The sequence below is a fragment of the Eurytemora carolleeae genome, unplaced genomic scaffold (assembly GCF_000591075.1).
Source record: "Eurytemora carolleeae unplaced genomic scaffold, Eaff_2.0 scaffold395, whole genome shotgun sequence".
NCBI lineage: Eukaryota > Metazoa > Arthropoda > Copepoda > Calanoida > Temoridae > Eurytemora > Eurytemora carolleeae.
Genome location: NW_019396292.1, coordinates 151,022 through 168,827, shown reverse-complemented (window position 1 = coordinate 168,827; position 17,806 = coordinate 151,022). Strand labels below are relative to the sequence as shown.

The 17,806-nt window shown below is 33.2% G+C and overlaps 4 protein-coding genes across 9 annotated transcripts in view; 2 read left to right on the top strand and 2 right to left on the bottom strand.

The window, feature by feature from the left end:
* The window catches only part of LOC111700313 (kelch domain-containing protein 4), a 13,418-nt gene extending 10,957 nt beyond the window's left edge, over positions 1–2,461 (bottom strand). The window contains exons 1-5 of the mRNA XM_023471184.1: positions 2,337–2,461; positions 1,407–1,503; positions 1,001–1,093; positions 322–406; positions 13–102 (exon numbers count right to left, since the gene is read on the bottom strand). Of these exons, the coding sequence (XP_023326952.1) occupies positions 13–102; positions 322–406; positions 1,001–1,093; positions 1,407–1,503; positions 2,337–2,448 (477 nt within the window). The 5' untranslated portion in view covers positions 2,449–2,461. The remainder of the gene's footprint in view (positions 1–12; positions 103–321; positions 407–1,000; positions 1,094–1,406; positions 1,504–2,336) is intronic.
* LOC111700321 (NEDD8-activating enzyme E1 regulatory subunit) overlaps positions 1–17,806 on the top strand; it is a 22,949-nt gene extending 5,143 nt beyond the window's left edge. Inside the window, exons 2-17 of one of the 6 annotated variants that reach the window (XR_002764965.1) lie at positions 4,590–4,595; positions 6,428–6,543; positions 7,732–7,848; positions 8,354–8,396; positions 8,796–8,893; positions 9,326–9,487; positions 9,992–10,161; positions 10,628–10,716; positions 10,941–11,037; positions 12,097–12,163; positions 13,410–13,510; positions 15,245–15,346; positions 15,829–16,011; positions 16,683–16,809; positions 17,233–17,570; positions 17,712–17,806. Coding sequence is in view for 3 of the 6 variants with exons in the window: in XM_023471197.1 (XP_023326965.1) it covers positions 6,442–6,543; positions 7,732–7,848; positions 8,354–8,396; positions 8,796–8,893; positions 9,326–9,487; positions 9,992–10,161; positions 10,628–10,716; positions 10,941–11,037; positions 12,097–12,163; positions 13,410–13,510; positions 15,245–15,346; positions 15,829–16,011; positions 16,683–16,809; positions 17,233–17,412 (1,638 nt within the window). In the remaining 3 variants the exon portion in view is untranslated. Of the gene's footprint in view, positions 1–4,589; positions 4,596–6,427; positions 6,544–7,731; positions 7,849–8,353; positions 8,397–8,795; positions 8,894–9,325; positions 9,488–9,991; positions 10,162–10,627; positions 10,717–10,940; positions 11,038–12,096; positions 12,164–13,409; positions 13,511–15,244; positions 15,347–15,828; positions 16,012–16,483; positions 16,569–16,682; positions 16,810–17,232; positions 17,628–17,682 lie in introns of those variants that run through there. The other 5 variants (XR_002764964.1, XR_002764966.1, XM_023471197.1 and 2 more) reach the window with 5 other exon arrangements.
* Positions 2,453–3,608, bottom strand: LOC111700323 (ribosomal RNA small subunit methyltransferase H-like). The gene has a single exon (XM_023471201.1). It carries the CDS (start codon positions 3,483–3,485, stop codon positions 2,568–2,570), a length of 918 nt encoding a protein of 305 aa, XP_023326969.1. The 5' UTR covers positions 3,486–3,608; the 3' UTR covers positions 2,453–2,567.
* LOC111700325 (dynein light chain roadblock-type 2) lies at positions 4,042–6,396 on the top strand. The gene is made up of 4 exons (XM_023471204.1): positions 4,042–4,093; positions 4,645–4,755; positions 5,460–5,525; positions 5,891–6,396. The coding sequence occupies exons 1-4, from the start codon at positions 4,046–4,048 to the stop codon at positions 5,960–5,962; spliced, it is 297 nt and encodes a 98-aa protein (XP_023326972.1). The 5' UTR covers positions 4,042–4,045; the 3' UTR covers positions 5,963–6,396.

Here is a 17,806-nt window from a genome sequence, read left to right as displayed (position 1 = left end):
AGATTTTGTTTCCTTATGATGATAGAATTGTGATTCTGTAGGACTTGTGTATTCTCCTCCAAATATATATAGTTGTCCACCACCTTGGGATACAATAGCAGCCTAAATATATTTATCCGACTCTTTTAAAAAGAACAATAGAAGCCTAAATATTTATATATTTCTTAAATAACATTCAAATGCGGTTTTAAAAATTCATGACAAACTTGACTGGAGCGTATGAACAGATATTGCCATCCCCCCCCCAGCCTAAACGTTTCCCCCTGGGAGGGGGGGGAGAAATTTTCATGAAAATATATACCGCGGAATGATTCCTTCTACCTGATGTGCACTTCTAGGAGGGGGTCCGGCAGGGGATTGTATCTGGGTCCAAGAACTCCTCTTTGTGTTATAAATCAACAGATCACTAGGGGCAACATTATCATCATCTTAAAACTGTTTTTTTTCTCATTATTTTAATCTTGTACATTGACAGAATGAGTAAAAATAAAATTTATATTACAATGGCCACTTTTAAATTAATTTCTCTATGAAAAAATCTTTAAATTTTTGCTATCATTTGAAAAAAAAGGGGAAACATTTTTTGTTTTTTTTTTATTATTCCTCAGTTTAAAGAGTCCAAATGACATTTCCGTCATGCCACAAAACGGTTTGAGAGGAAAGCATTTAAATATAAATCTTTTATGTTATTTAGAAGACTAGGATTTCAGTTCTATTTCAATTGAACATTTTCTCATTGAATACATTGTAAACACTATAAAACAAAAACAAAAAAGTTCGCAGATTGTAAAAAATAAATTCGTAAATTTTTAAATTTAATGAAATTCGAATTTTGTTGACGGCTAATTTTTGGAATTTTGATCATCTATAAACCTTCCCTAATGTAAGGTAAGGTCCCACACAAAATTTGGGCCCGATCGGTTCAGCCGTTTTGACATTTATTGAACACAAACAAACCAACAGACAGACGAGCAAAGAATATATTTAGATGGTGATTTCCCTGAACATCTGAGTTTTACTTCCGTTGTAATATTCTCCGCCAAAGAAAACTATTTCAGGATTATCCGGATGTGCCGTCATTGAGAAATTGCTCCTAAAAAAATTAGGTGTGTACTGAATAGTACAGTTAGGCCGTGTACTTAACGTGAGAATTAGAACTGTTTGGGACTTGATGTGCACTAGATGTCTAACATCATATTAAATAGTTTATAGCTCTAAACTGAGATTTAAGGGAGTAATCAGAAAATTTAAAAAGAAAGAATCATTTAAAAAAATTTTCTTGCAGAAAATACCAGGTTTTTCGCGTATTGGGCGTTACGTCTTGGAGATAATCTAATATGATATGGGACGCTCTGTATATAATTTGTACTGTTTGATCTGTGTGTACAGAGTTTGTACTGTCTGACCTGTGAGAAGGTGGTTGAACTGTCAACTCCTTTACTTCTTTTCTTTTTTTCTCTTCTGCTTCTATTTGTTTAACTATCTTTTCTATATCATCCTCTCCTGTAATTCATTAAATACATTAACTTGCTTCCTTTGCATTGACAATTACTCACATCAGTACCATGAGCGTTTTAAACTGTTGTTTATATAACAGAGTTCTTGTGGCATAAAACCGACATTTATATTTCAATAGTTATGAAATATTTGAACTTGATTTTATTCAAGTTTACATTGCCATCCATTCACCTGGGCAATATTTAAAGGGAGTGTTAACAAAATATGAAAGGGAGTGCTGGGTGCAGTAATCACGAATGTAATGCAAGGAAAGTTAATTGCAGTTGCGTTTCCTGTGCGTACATATTGAAACCAGTTCTCTCTGGGCGGAATTTGTAAACAAGAATAGATGCCTCAGTGTTCGTCTAGTATCCGAGGAGGTTAAAAGCATTAAATTTTGATAATTTTGATAATTCACAAAATAATTTCCTATTACCAGAATATTTCATTGATTATTTATGTGAAAGATGGATTCCATGTCAGGCTTCAACATCCATCTTGTGTTTACATTACCGCCCGGTGACAGTACACTGCAGTAAAAGATGCGTACGCCTCTGAATTAACTTTCCTTGCATTAAATCCTTGTAATCACTGCATGTGAACTATACAGAGGAAGGTCAAATTTATGAAAAATTACTGCTACAACTTTGTGACAGAGTAGCTCCTCTAGTTTGATTTTATGTAAAAGAAAATTTATCCGGGTACATCTTGGAAATTCAAAACATTTATGTTCTTCTCAAGCGCGTTATGAAAAAAGTAACGATTAAAAACATACAAGATAATAACAAAATGTAATTCCGTCTGTGCCTGATAACTTCAAAATTAAAATTCATTTTTACCTTTGGCCGCCAAGTCCTTTTTGGATTTTAGTTTTAATTTCTTTTCTGTCTTTTCCGCAGTTTTCTCTGCTCCTAACCCCTTCTTCTTCTTCTCTTTATCCTTCTTTCCCATTTTATCTAAAACGATAAATAAGAAATGACATCGCTCTAAACGTTCTTAGATAATCTACATTACTTAAATCATAAATCAATAACTTGATAATTAATTTATTACATACATTTTATCTAGTTTTAAATTTTAGAAAATGCGAGAAGTTTTCCTGATTCCTCCTCAAGAACATTGTCCAATCTCCAATCCATTAATCCCGTCGCATCGTTGGCTTCGGAGAAAATTAAATTTCTGAACTTTGCTTCTTCCTTCTCACTTCGAAGAACTACTGCTAGTTTGGAACCTGGGCCTAGAATTGTTCTAGCAAGTTTAATTACAAAATTCAATTCGTTAAGTTCATTATTGACAAACAGACGGAGTGCAAGAAACACCTTCATTGTATTTTGTTTGATCAATTCTTTTTGGTTCTCAGTCTCAAAATGAGGTACGGCAGATAAACAGCTATTCACAAGACTAGATAACTCTCTGGACGTCTTGATGGGGTTGTTCATATATCGTCTTTCTATAACATCAGTTACGATATTCTTCGCACAAGTAACACCTCCGTACACCTTGAATATCTTGATTATTGATTCCATATCTAAGTATTCAATAACTTCAGCCGCAGTTGGTCCCGACCCGTTCATTCTTAAATCCAGAGGTTCATCAGATTCCATGTTAAACCCTCTAGAAGAATTCAACTGGGCCTGAGAAATTCCTAGATCCAGGAGAATTCCGTCGCAAGATTTTGTCCATTTTTGAAGTTCGTCATTTTGTTTAACAATACTCGGTAGATCACTGAATTTCCCAATTCGACCGATAAAGTTCTTATCGCAGTTTTGATGATACCTGTCGACAACAGTATCATCCTGGTCGAGACCGAATACATGGTGACCTTTCTCTAGCAGCAGTGTCGACTGAACACCGTCACCAAACGTTAAATCGAACACTGTCGAACAATCCTTAAAAACGTTCAAAACCTCGTTGTTGAGCTGCGATGTGTGTGTGGAGACATGTCTGACACAAATCCTTGAAAACATATTAGACGTTTTTAGAAACATTTTAAAAGCACATTTTATAAACCGGTGTCAGCGATATATTTCACACTATTGAATTTCCTAATCCTAGACTTCAGTTAAAAAGTGAATTCAGTCTTCTTAGAACATGCCGAGTTTAAAAAACACTCGCGGCAATAGCACACTATACAGTTAAGGCACTTGGAAAGAACAACAACCGTAAAAAAATTGCTATTTTCCTAAATTTAAATCCGGTCATATGTAAATTCATTGAATTTAAAATGTGTTTTCAAAATTAATTTATAAAGAATTTAGAGCTTGATGCCTAAACTGTTTGCGGTGGTGTACACAGTACACTACACTTAGGGTAGCGGAAGAATTCGATTAAACAAATTTTGACAGGGTAGAACTAAAAATGTGAGCCAGTGAATTCTTTTTTGATATGATGGTTAGAATTGACAATTATATGGTAAATAAAGGCAGGGGGGTCCTTCAACCTTCCAAGAGAATTAGACATGACAAATGAACCATTAAATGCTGAATTCTTCATGAAATTGATCTCAAACTGGATTTTTTTACTATATATATATTTTTTCAGAGAGAAAATGGCATCAGAGGTTGAGGAGACTTTGAAGCGACTTGTCGGACACAAGGTTAGTTTATCAGTTTATAAATCAACATTTGTATTGAGGATTATAGTTCTATTAATTCCTTTTGAAATTTCCTGAAAATACTCAAGAGGGGCGCTGTATGGGAGGTAGGATCTGGGCAATTTCTTTACTAAAAGTGTCTTGGGACACCCCATCTTCTTCCATCTTTCTTTGAAGCTAAAATATACCATTTTCTGAGTGAAAGTGATGGAGCGGAATGGATTTATTTTCATCTAACCTCATCCAGGGTTAGGTTAGGTTTAGATACTTTCTGGGCCGAGCGCTGCGGCTAGGATAGGCTAGGAGGTCGAGCGCTGCAGCCACGGGTTAGGTTAAGTTAAGACACTTTCAGGGCCGAGCACTGCAGCCACATGTCGTACATTTTAGATCCATGTACAAAATTGATAGGGGGGGGGGGCCAAAAATCGTTCTCTAGGAAATTACTCCTTATAATAATAAAATGAGTCTAGGTTTTTTTTAATGAAACACATACATGCAGTACAAGATGACTTAATTTTAATAATTATATTATATTAATATATTAATGTTTAAAGGGTGTGATTGGTACAATTGTTGTAAACAATGAGGGAGTTCCTATCAAATCTACCCTGGACAACCCTACAACAGTACAGTACAGTGGTCTACTCAACAATCTTGTGGATCAGGTACATGAAGATAACAGTTTAGTGCAGTGCTGTGCAGTACAGTACATTCCAAGTACAGTAAAGTACAGTACAGCGATCTTCTCATTTCTCAACAATCTAGTGGATCAAGTACATAAAGGGTACAGTTTAGTACACACAGTACAGTACAGTTTAGTACAATACAGCGGTATACTCAATAATCTAGTAGTTCAGTTACATAAGGGGTACAATTTAATCAAGTACAGTACAGTACAGTGGTCTACTTAACAATCAAGTGGATCAGGTACATGAACTTATGAAGTGTACAGGTCAGAATAGAACAATACATTTAGGTACAGTACAGTACAATTTAGTACTGTAGAGTGGTCTACTCAACAATCTAGTGGATCAGGTACATGAAGGAAAAAGTTTAGTACGGTACAGTACAGTACAGTGATCCACTCAACAATCTAGTGGATCAGGTACATGAAGGTAATAGTTTAGTACGGTACAGTCCAGTACAGTGGTCCACTCAACAATCTAGTGGATCAGGTACATGAAGGTAATAGTTTAGTACGGTACAGTCCAGNCCCCCCCCGAATAACAATACACGAGCTGTGTTTATAATTACTGTGTTGGCAACATTTTATATTCTCTCATTTTTACCAATCTTGTCACTGAAAGAAAACAAAGTTAATCCTTATTCCATATATAATCATACATTCTAATATATCGTTTAACTGCAGGCAAAGACAATGTTCAAGGAGTTGGATCCCAGCAATGATCTCACTTTTCTCAGGATTAGAACCAAGGTGAGCAGTGAAATAAACTGATTAAAAGAAATGATTGATTGATTGTCGTACAAAATTTTTTGTCGAATAATTGGTTATTTGTACGAAAAATTGATCGATTGTTTAATTTTAAGTGTGTTTTTTGATGCGTTCATTTAGTTTCTGATCAAAATGGATTGATCGATTCATCAATTAAATTTTAGATCCTTCGATCCTCCTTTAAAGTTTTTTTGATATTACTTAAAGTTTTTTTGATATTACCATTTTTTATGACTTAAAATGAACAATGAACATTAACGAATGGTTAATTTTAATTGTTATATTTGTTGTAAATTAATTAACGCTTAGTGTGTTTTCAATTTGTATTTTTAACTTTTTTATTTTAGAAACATGAGATTATGGTTGCACCTGATAGAGACTATCTTCTGATAGTTATTCAAAATACGCAGGATAGCTAGGCAGCTAACCAGTAACTACCAGAGCATAGAAGCCAGAATATGTCGGGGTTTGAAAGATTTCACTTGTAAAACATTCGCGGATTTTAGGTTGTTTTGAATTCATTTTAATGCAATAGATAACCAAGAATGGAGGGGGATTTCTTTTATTTTAAGGGGAGGGGGTCGTACTTTCTGATAACTCTGTTTCTCGATTTGTTTTTTCAATATTAATTAAACACATATTGCTTAATTATGTCATTTACTAAATACTGATTTATATATTGATTGATTAATATATTCTCATATTGTAATACATGCACTTAATCTCACAATAAAACAATTCTTAATTATTATAAAATTTATAATTAAATTTTGCACATCTATTTGCACTTAATGTGATATTTGTCAGTTATTCAAAATTAAAATAAATCTTACAATAATATTTCATCCTGTAATTTGATGAAAGCATTTAAACTTACAAATTTCAGAGATTTGAAAACATGACCTCCACACCGTCCCCCGGGATTCCTCACTCCCCACTTCAATCCGAGAAATCCCGGCGATATGACCGCCAGCTTAGGCTCTGGGGGGATCATGGACAGGTACTGCAGAACACTAGAGAAAATAGTGCAGTACAGTTTTCAACAGTGCTTAGGCTCCTGATCATTTAAAGAATTTCCCTTCGGGGGGGGGGGGTAATTTTAGAAGATTGGGGCGAAATACGAAAAACTGGAAATTATTTTTAGTTTTTATACTATAAAATTATGATTTTTTTATTTCCTAACAAATCTTTTATTCTCCCTAAATCAGTGATTAAATCTTTTTATCTTGTCTACTTGGGTAAATTATTTTGAATTTTGAAATTATTTTTTGGTCATTGGAATTATTTTCATGTCCATGGTGAAATATTTTTTGATCATTTAAACTATTTTGTGATGATTGTTTGACCTACATATATATTTTCATGAAATATAAAAAATTTTAAATGAGTAAATAATGTGTTGTTTGAACTACAGGAAATGACGTCATTATCAGCAGTTAGAATGAACATTAGTTCAAACGATCAATAGTTCAAACGGCAGTAGTTCAAATGTGGATCCACCTGTTTTTTATGGCAAATTAAGGTTCAGCAAATAATATTGCTATAAAGCAAAGTCATTTTTGACATTTTTTTTTCAGTATAAGAAATTTAAAATGAGCTGGATTTTAAAAGGACTGCTTGAAAATGAAGATCCACATCAAAATGTAAAAAATTCAAAGCAAGTAGCATTAATTTAACATCGTCTTTGTTCCCCCCACTCAAGTAAATTGATCTAAACATTGTTTAAACCCAACATTTCTTTATAAAACATATTTTTAATGTCTGGAGCATTTTTTTTCGCTAAAGCACCAAAAATGTGTTAAATATTTAGAAAAAGCTTTCTAAATAATTATCCCTCCCTCAAAGGGTACGTTGGAGTTGGGGGAAATCAACATAACTGCCCAGTGCCCATACCTGTATGCTTGATACAGCATAGTTTTTAAATATCAGTTTGAACAAAAAAACTTGAAGAATCCCAATTAACTTTTCTTCTTTTCATTCTTCCCTCATCACATGCACAGTTCAACGTTTAATTTTTTTATTTTTTAATAAATTCATTTTTTAAACTAGATGAGAATATAATTAGCTACTTAGCGTATACATCTATTTCCTCATTCCTGGCGAGTTTTAATTATTTTACGGACATTTTACTTGAAATAGATGTTCACCAAGTTTTAGAAATGAAAACATAAAATTTGAATTTTTTCAGAACGCGCTTGAGTACGCGAGTATTTGCATGATAAACGCGAGTGCAATTGGAACTGAGATATTGAAGTCTCTAGTTCTACCTGGAGTTGGATCCTTTACTATACTTGACCAACACAAGGCAAACACACAAACACAACATCAAGATTTAATATTAGAATAAGTAAATAAAACTAGTTCATGTTTATTTAACTCTAAACCAGAATCAAATTATAATTGTGCATAACACGCACGCACACGCACACTTATTTTTAATTACCTTGTACGTGATTTTGCTCGTTTGGTTTTATATTTTAAACTTCAAAAAGGCTGAACCAATCGGGTTCGAATTTGCACTACTAATGAAAATAAAAAATATTTGCATTATCGTTATTTTAACATTGATTTCTCCAACTGTATGGTTTGAGGGGAGCGCCTTTGTCTTATGTTTATCCCCTAATTGTTTTCCAGAGGGGGGATTTCCCCTGACTTCACAAACTGCTACGTTAGCATTGTTGACAGACAGTTTTAAGATTGGGAAGAAACATAAAATCGGTATAATGATAAAACCTTTCCAGTCATTATCAAATTGTTTAACTTTAGACATGGGTAAACATTTCTTTTCTTGATGTTTGTACATTGACTAGTTGACAGCTGAAGATGCAGGAAACAATTTTTTTCTGGATCCAGGTGATACAAGAATGAAAGATTTTAAAAGTGGTTGTAACTAGGAGAGGGGGGGATTGTATGCGGGTATTAAATATTGAACATATATTTTTTCTGATTATTGGCTTTATGTAATTTTCCCCTTAAATTGAAAGCATTTCAGGTGGAGAAAAATGAAAAATTGGACATCAAAAGGCTTATTTTTCTTTTTGATACTTTTTACCCTCCCCCCTAGATATGAGAGATATATGTGATATGAAGGTTATGCACAGTTAGTGGGTATTCATTTTTCACAATTAACCAGATCCAGTATACTTCGTAGAGGGGGAGGGGAAGGCAGATCTTTTATTAAAAAGAATGATGTAATTTTTCCTAAAAATTCCTTTTATTTGAAAATTCATCTGACTGTATGTTGTGTTGTAGAGTGTATAGGGCAGAGTCGAGGTGAGGTTGCTATGCGTCTTCTTCTTGAACTAAACCACGAGGTCCGGGGGGATTGTGTACAGCAGTCTGTAGAACAGGTTCGATCTCTGCAACCATTTTTTTAAATTAAGTAGTTGTATATGTTGCCCCTTCCCCTGTCTGGGGGAATTAGTATCGAAGAATAAGGGGTGATATACATTTTACCCAGAAAAGTTAAATTATTTATACCTCAACGTCATCTTTAGATTTTTCACAATTAGATGAAAATTATTTTTTAAGTGTTTGGTTAAATAATAATAATAATAATAACAGTTCGTCTTGTATTGTGGATATCGAGATCAATGCTTGATCTCATCTTTTTGTTAATCTGCAGATTAAATTAAACTTGATTAGATATTCGGGAAAGTGTCTAAAATTCAACCAATTTTAGTGTCGTTTGCCAAACCGAACAGTCAATCAAAATCCGGGGACTTTTTTCATACTCTGTTTTATAATGTTAACTTTATGTTATATTTTTTAATATAATTCAGGTTCTTGAGATGAAACGTGATTTCTTCTCCTCCTTCTCCCTGGTTGTGTGCTGTGGACTACCGGAGAGAAGTTTGCTAAATCTAGCAAAAATTCTCTGGACGGAGAACATTCCTCTTGTTACAGTTAAAACAGCCGGGTTCCTAGGATACATGAGATTACAGGTCGCTATTAATTAAAAAAACGGATTTTTCATTAGTTTTAAAAAGTGGCTATAAATTTATGGAAAATTTTTATAAATTATGACCGGTGACAAAAAGATATTGTTATTATCATTAAAGGTTCACAGATTATCTTAAAGGGATTCTAGACGGAATTTCAAGTGTCCCTCCATTTATACAGTGATATGTTTGATTCACACCGGAACCTTTTAAGCCTGGTTTCATGCTTTACTGTTACAGTGCGGTACTGTATTTATGCCTCTTTTCTCTTTTTAATTGATTATTTACAAATTAGTTACTTAGGGAGGAAAGTGTTAAAAGAAGATAATATCTTTCTCATTGTTGCACAGATAAAGTTTCAAAAGATAAACTGGGCCACTCTAAACTTGAGATTTACTTCAAATTCCATCAGTAAGATGCGCTAAATATTTGAAAACACTGCAGATGGATTTTCTCAAATAAAATAAGAAAATTACCGCCGGATCTAATGATTTTATATCCGGTTAGGTCCGGGAACATTTTATCGTTGAGACTCATCCTGATAGTCGGACTCCTGATCTCCGTCTGGAGAATCCCTGGCCGGAGCTAGAGACCTGGCTCCAGAACCAGGTGGATAAACTTGAATCCATGACGAGACAGGAGCACAGTCATACTCCTTACCCTGTACTTCTATACAGGTAAAAAAACAATCGTCCAACAATTGGTAGAAAATGAACGGTCAATCTGAGGAATATGCTTCCTAGCATTGGTTACCCAGGGGGGTGAATTTAACATTTTATTGTACAGTTTAACCCAGAGCTTTGGACTATAAATCGAAAGAATATTTAGTTTTTTAATTGAATAATTTTTTGAAACTCATTAAAACTATTCCTGCATATTTCACGGCTTTTTTTTTATTTTTACAATTACTGGATTTCAGGTAAAATAGCATAAAACCGATTGAAAAATTGTCAAAAAGATATTTTATAAATTCTTTTGATGTTTTCTAAGTTCTTGGTTAAACTTTACTCTGTAAGTGTCACGGTTTTGAAGGGGGAGGGGGCATTGGGAAGATTTGGTACCCTTTGCCAGGGTGGGGGGGGGTCCTTTACAGATTACATTTCTCTGCTTTATTCTTGTATTCATTTACTATTGTTTGTTAAGATATTTAAACGAATGGCGAGCAGAGCATAATAATGATATTCCTCAGAATTATAAAGAAAAAACTCAGTTCAAGGAAAACATCAGAAAAGGTAAGAAATAAAAAACTTTACTCACCAATTCTAGATTATCAATTTAGTTAAATAGTGTTCGCGAAATATTTGATTTATAATTATTTAATAATTTAATAAATGAAATATGAATTGATTAAAAGGTCTGATCATCGAACACGCAGATATCCGTATATTTCAAGCTAAAAATTAAATCAAATCAAGTTTAAGTTAAAAAATTTCTTCATAAATATAATTACGCTTAGGCCTACTGAGAAGAGAGGGGAATGAAGAGTTTGAAGAAGATGAAGAGAATTTTGAGGAGGCCTGTAAAGCTGTGAATACCGTTATAAAATTATCAAGGAAATTTTCAGCTCAAAATTTATTCATGTTAAAATAAGATGTTCACTCGTGTAGCTCTTATGTTATAAAATCTGTTTAATGCTTAACTAGGCTTTTAGGGCGCTACGCACACCATCTTCTATTTCAATTGTGAACATATTCTCTTTGTATACATTGTAAGATAAAATCAAACAAAAAATTTCTCGGATTTTATAAAAAAAATTGTCGATTTTCAAAATTTTAAAAAGCAAATTTTGTTTAGAGGCAAAATTTTGAAAATTTGATCTTCCATAAACCTTCCCTGGGTACATGTGAAGTACCACACAAAATTTTGGCCCGATCGGTAGAGCCATTATGACGTATTGGATAAAAACAAACAGACAAGCAAAGTATATAGATAGATGTAAACCATCCCTTGTAGCAGCAAGGGATGGAATACTTGCCTTAGACACTAAATTGTTATATCAAGTTAAATTCAAGATTTTTATTGAAGATTGGTTGGTTGCTTGGTTAAACAGTATATTTGTGTACAATGTACAGTATACATACACATTAATACCATGTAGATCAAATTGATTGAGCTGAATATTTATGTACAGTATACCCAGTAATATTTATTGGTTGAGTATTTAGTTGATTGATTGATTGATTTGCTGACTGATTGATTGATTTATTGGTTGGTTGGTTGGTTGGTTGGCTGACTGGTTGGTTGATTGATTGGTTGGATGATTGATTGATTGGGCTGTTTATTCATGTTCAGTATACCCAGTAATACCATGAAGATATTGATTGATCGGTTGATTGATTGATTGATTGATTGATTAAGTTGTATATGTATATACATTGTACCCAGTAATATGAAGATATTGATTGATTTTTTGATTGATTAAGCTGTATATTTGTATACAGTCTACCAGTATGAAGAAATTAATCGATTGATTGATTGATTAAGCTGTATATTTGTATACAGTCTACCAAATAATTTTAAGAAGAAATTAATAGATTTATTGATTGATAAAGCTGTATATTTATTAATATTAATTGATTGACTGATTGATTGAGCTTTATATTTGTGTACAGTATACCCAGTAACACTATGACGATATTACAAGATCCGTGTGCCAGCAACCTTCACAGCGGAGCTGAGGTAAATCTTTATCTCTGTTTTTTTAAAACCCCAAAATTTGCATAAACCGGGTTTTCTTTCAAAACAAGATCTAGTTAAAGAGACTGTCGGCGTAATTTCAAGTGACCCTCCAGTGTTACATGCCTAATTCACAACCTCACCTTCAGCTTTTTATCGGATAATAAATTTGAAAGAAAGCGGGGTTTTTTGTCTAGAAAAGGTAAAGTTTCTCTTTATTTCCTTCGCTTTATTGATGTAGAAAACACCAATTGAAAATAATCAATTTTGAAATGGAAAAAGTGGGATAACTCCATAATTTTTAATCGAACAAATGTTTAAAGGGTACCCTTAGAGGATCAAACATGCCACTATATATGGAGAGTTATGTTCACAGGCTCTTTATTTATTTAGACAGACCCTTCAGCCTTTAACTATTCAAAACGAGTTTTTTAAAGGGAGTGACCTGCAATGTATGGTAGTTGAACTGAAAATGTAGTAATGTGGAGAAATCTTTTAGGATTCATTTAATACATATTAAACGTTTTAATGATGTATAATAACTGGGTTTGAGCGCAAAGTCGACTTTAAAAATCATCCATTTGGGTAGTTGCGTTTTGAGAATAGATATTTTTTTAATTATTGAATAACGACGACAAAAATGTAACACAAATTCTACAGTTGTTAGTTGTTTAGGAACAGGACGAAAAAATAAAAATTAACTCTCATCATCAAAAATAAGTAATCTTCATCAGTCATTAGTTTCTGTTATCTCTCATTGTTCACAAACATTTTCTGTAGATTTTCTGGAATTTTTATTGATTAGACGACATTTGAAGAATTTGTAGAAATCTGCGAACAAATTTGTAAGGAATAAGAAATTCAATGTAATGATGAAAAAGAAATAATTGATTCCAACATTGTTTTATTGACAAATTTCTATTGAGTAGTATATTCCTAAACTTCTAATAAGTTTACTGTAGAATTTGTCGTCATCGTTATTTAATAATCTAAAAAATAACGATTCTCAAAAGATGGCAAGGCCTGATTCGCAACTGAACCCTTAAAAGGTATGTCACATTCTACTGGGGGAAAACAAGTGGAATCATCAGATGTAAATTCAAACCTAGAAATACGACAATATCTTCCACACATTCTTTTTCAGATAAAGGTTTCTATGGTACCATTGTGATTCGAGCATTGTCATCTCATCTTTGCATGGAGGGTCACTTGAAATTACATTTTAAAGTCAATTAAAAAAATATTTTAGAGTTTTTGGCTGATAGCTCACGCAGTTGGAAGATTTGTGGATCTAGAGAACCGTCTTCCTGTAGAGGGGTTACTCCCAGATATGTTTAGTGATAGCGCCAGGTGGGGTTTATGGAGGGAGGGAGTCCAGAGTTCCTCAAATAGTAATCACCGCCACTCAAATCTGTTTTGCGGCAAGCTCGCTCCTCAATTGGTAATCTCCACCACCTCAATTAGTAATCACCGTAAAATTTTGTTTTCTGTGATTTGAATTTAATGCACTTTTAACACAATTTTCGACATCTATCAGGGTTTTATGGCATAAAAGGTCGGGCTGCCTGTTAACTAAAAATTATCTCATCCCACCCAAAGTAATATCCATCTCCATTTAAAAGATATTTTCAAAAAACCTTTACAGTGTTTAGATTTTTGTATTCGCCAACTCGAGTTCAACATCTACAACAAAACTAATTATATGCATAGAAAGTACTTAAAATTTACTAAAAATTATCTCATACCACGTTAAGTAATATCCATCTCCATTCAAAAGATATTTTCAAAAAACCTTTACAGTGTTTAGATTTTTGTATTCGCCTACTCAAGTTCAACATCTACAACAAATTTAATTATATGCATAGAAAGAGCATAAAATTTTGAAAAATTAGTCTCATCCCACCCCCTACTGAAAATGAAGTATTTAGTCCACTAATAATGGGTTAAAGTTTCCTCTTTATATAAGGAGTTTAAAGCAACATTCAGAGGAAAATGCCGCAAACATTCTTAAAGCGAAACTTGAAACTAAAAAACGTAATATATTTCTAGCACTTAGTGTGGCATATTTATAGATTTATTTTCGAAACTAAGGAGCAATAAAGAAAGCTTTAACAATATTGTACACCATAGGGCCATTACAAGAGGTCTATATGGTCTTAATTCTAAGAAATAAACGATTTAATGTTATGCTTTTTTGGGCTTATTACTATTTGAGGTGGTGGAGATTACCAATTGAGGAGCGCGCTTGCCGCAAAACAGATTTTGGTGGCGGTGATTACTATTTGAGGAACTCTGGACTCTCCCTCGTTTATGCGAGACATTTCAAATTTCTTCAAATATTTCGTTGTAAATGTATATTGTATACATTTACAAATTATAATCTTCTCGGAAGTGTCAACTGTCTCCTGAACGTCTTTAACCCTTGATAGTATATTTTTTCTTTAAAGAAATATTAAGTTAAATACATATAACATTAGAATGTCTTGTTTTTTCTTTACATTGTTAAGAGTTGCTGAGATCGTTCTGTAATTTTGGAGTTTTGCTTATAATATCGGTCTATCCATGCATTTGTTTTTCGAAATCTGATTATTTTTATTTGTGGTTTTTCTACAAAAGTGACTTGTACATTTCTTGCTTCAGAAACATAGAGAAATTTTTTTAATTAAGCAATTTTCAAAGTCAGAAAAACGAAGTTATCTTCCACATCATTAATCAAATTAAGGTTTCAAGGGTTTATGGCTGGGATTGCCCCTCTGAAAATGAAGGGTCACTTTAAATTACCTGTACATTCTCTTTATGGAATATTCAGCGGTTTTTCTATTTTTCTCTGTACAATGTCGCCAAGAATTTTGTAAATTGTATAAATAGCAGTTTGCAAAGTTAGATCTATGAGGAATAAGTAAGACGACAATTGCACACTACAGTTTTCTGGTTACCACTTAATCAAGAATAACAATAGAAAATTAGATTTTTGACAGAGAATTATAGTCTGGATCCGATCCGCCTAAGTAAATTACATTGTCATGATGTCATAAAAAATGGAAAATTTTTAACAAGAATTTCTTTAACATTTTTTTTATTTAGATATGTCGAGCTGCATAATATTTATAGAGAGAGGGCCAACCAAGATGCTGAATCTATTTATAAATATATTGTTCAATTCCTAGAGTCTAACAACAGATCTAGGTATTTATTATGTTGTTCAATTCCTAGAGTCTAACAACAGATCTAGGTATTAATAGTGTTGTTCAATTCCTAGAGTCTAACAACAGATCTAGGCATTATTAGTGTTGTTCAATTCCTAGAGTCTAACAACAGATCTAGGTATTTATAGTGTTGTTCAATTCCTAGAGTCTAACAACAGATCTAGGTATTTTTTTAAATAGAGTCATAACTAGAAAAAAACGGAACGAAGGTCGTCTTTTAAAGTCTTAGATAGAATTGTCGCAACGTTTTTTTGTTTTAATATTTCTTTATAAAGCTTTTACTCCAATAATGTACCCGTTAGCAATAATTTGTGTTCAATTGTTCAAGATGTTTTTAAACATATTCATTCCTAGAGCAACAAAAGAATGGTATTAATACCATAATCGTCAAACTTCAAAACGTTGGGTGGAACAAAGCTTAGATCCGTTAAGCTACATATTTTTCATCGTTCTTTTATTCAGAGATGTTGTTTCGGAGGCTGACGTACGGAGGTTTTGTCGTGAGTCAAGGTATCTAAGATTGGAGCGAGGATGTAGCCTGGAGGCTGAATATACTGGAGGAGGATCCTCCACCAGCCTCCAGAACGGTCTGGAGGACCCAGACTCAGATGCACTGTATTATCTCGTACTCAGGGCTGTAGATAGGTTAGCGCATCATTAATATTACTTTAAAGGGAGTGTTAGGTTAAAAGGGTAATTCAAACTTTGTAATGTAAATCTTAAGATCAAGTATTCATGTAAGTTTATTCACTCTTTGATATCACATGTTGCCATACCCTGCAGTGGTAACTTTTATTGAGGGATCAAACATTTTTTCTACTAATTCAAAAGTGTCTATATTAAATATTGAGATCAAGCATTCAAGATTTAAAATACTCCAAACAAGAGTTTTGACCTTGAGGTCCATTTTTAAAATTTGTTCAGGTGAAAATTACAAAATCCATAGTAACATTTAAAACCAAAAATAAAAAAGATATCGACAAAATTTTTACTGTTTTCTTGTTCCCGCTGTATAAAAAATTTTCCTTTAAAAAATCTACGCACATTGTAAACTGTACAGATACAAAAGTGAGTACGGATCCACCCCTGACCTGTTTAATTGTACAGGAATTTACAGGTACATAAGTGAGTACGGATCCAACCCTGACCTGTATAATTGTACAGGAATCGTACAAGTACATAAGTGAGTACAGATCTACCCTTGACCTGTATATTTGTACAGGTACATACGTGAGTACAGCTATACCCCTGACCTGTATATTTGTATAGGTACATAAGTGAGTACGGATCTACCCTTGACCTGTATATTTGTATAGGTACATAAGTGAGTACGGATCTACCCCTGGAGATACTGATCCCGAGGTTGAGGCGGATACTGCCAAACTTAAAACTATTTTTACCCGGCTCTGCATAGAGGCCGGTCTAACTCCGCCCCAGGGACAGGTGAATATAATTCATTTAAAACTGTTTTTTTGTTGACAGCAAGAACACCAATATGATTGTTTACATAAAAATGGTATTTCACTGTGAGCCGGAATAAAATATTTCTTGTTCCAGAATGATTTCATTAGGGGTAAATTCTACTTTTTTTTAGGATTAGACAACATCTTCAGGGTTATTATAATCCTTTCTGATGTTTATCATTAAAAAATCAAGAAAAATATTTTTAAGTTAGGGAATTGTTACCTAAATGAATGGATGATTAGTTGACTGATTGATTGATTGATTAATTGATCAACGTATGGGTAGACACAAGTAGCAGATTTAATTCATTTTACCATATTGTGGATTTTCGATTGATTTTAAAATTGCTGATTGATTTACTAATTGAATGACTAATTAATTGATTAATTATTCTGATTTCAGGATGATCATATCCACGAGGTGTGCCGTTATGGCGGATCAGAGCTGCACACAGTTGCGGCATTCCTTGGAGGATGCGCAGCACACGAGTGTATTAAACTACTCACAGGACAATACGTTCCTATCGATAATATTGTTGTTTATAACGCGATAACAAGCAACGTTTCTACATTCAAGGTTTAAACCCCGCCATCTCAGACTGATCTATATCCATCAATCCTGGTTAAATCACTAAAGCAGTTAAAAATCTTCTGGCTCCTTTAATGTCTCTTATGTCATATGTCTTATGTCTTATGACAAATTATCCTCATTATTTCAACAGAGTTGAAAACTTTAGAATGGTGGATATCGAGATCAATGCTTGATCCTCTCTTTTTCTTAATTTCCAGATTAAATAATGCTTGTTCTCCTCTTGTTATTAATCTTCAGATTAATTAACCGATCGGGATTAAGGATATCCCACTCTAAAGTTTTCAACTCAGAACATCTACCATTTATTTTATATCTCTTAGTACTGATGTAATTAAACGCTATCACTAATTACAGAAAACTTGAAAATATATTTTGTTAAAAACAG

Coding starts and splice junctions, on each gene's coding strand:
- LOC111700323 (XM_023471201.1), bottom strand. CDS start 3,485: ATGTTTCTAAAAACGTCTAATATGTTTTCAAGGATTTGTGTCAGACAT.
- LOC111700325 (XM_023471204.1), top strand. CDS start 4,046: ATGGCATCAGAGGTTGAGGAGACTTTGAAGCGACTTGTCGGACACAAG. Junction 4,094..4,644: donor AGCGACTTGTCGGACACAAG/GTTAGTTTATCA, acceptor TAATGTTTAAAG/GGTGTGATTGGTACAATTGT. Junction 5,526..5,890: donor TTCTCAGGATTAGAACCAAG/GTGAGCAGTGAA, acceptor TTTTTATTTTAG/AAACATGAGATTATGGTTGC.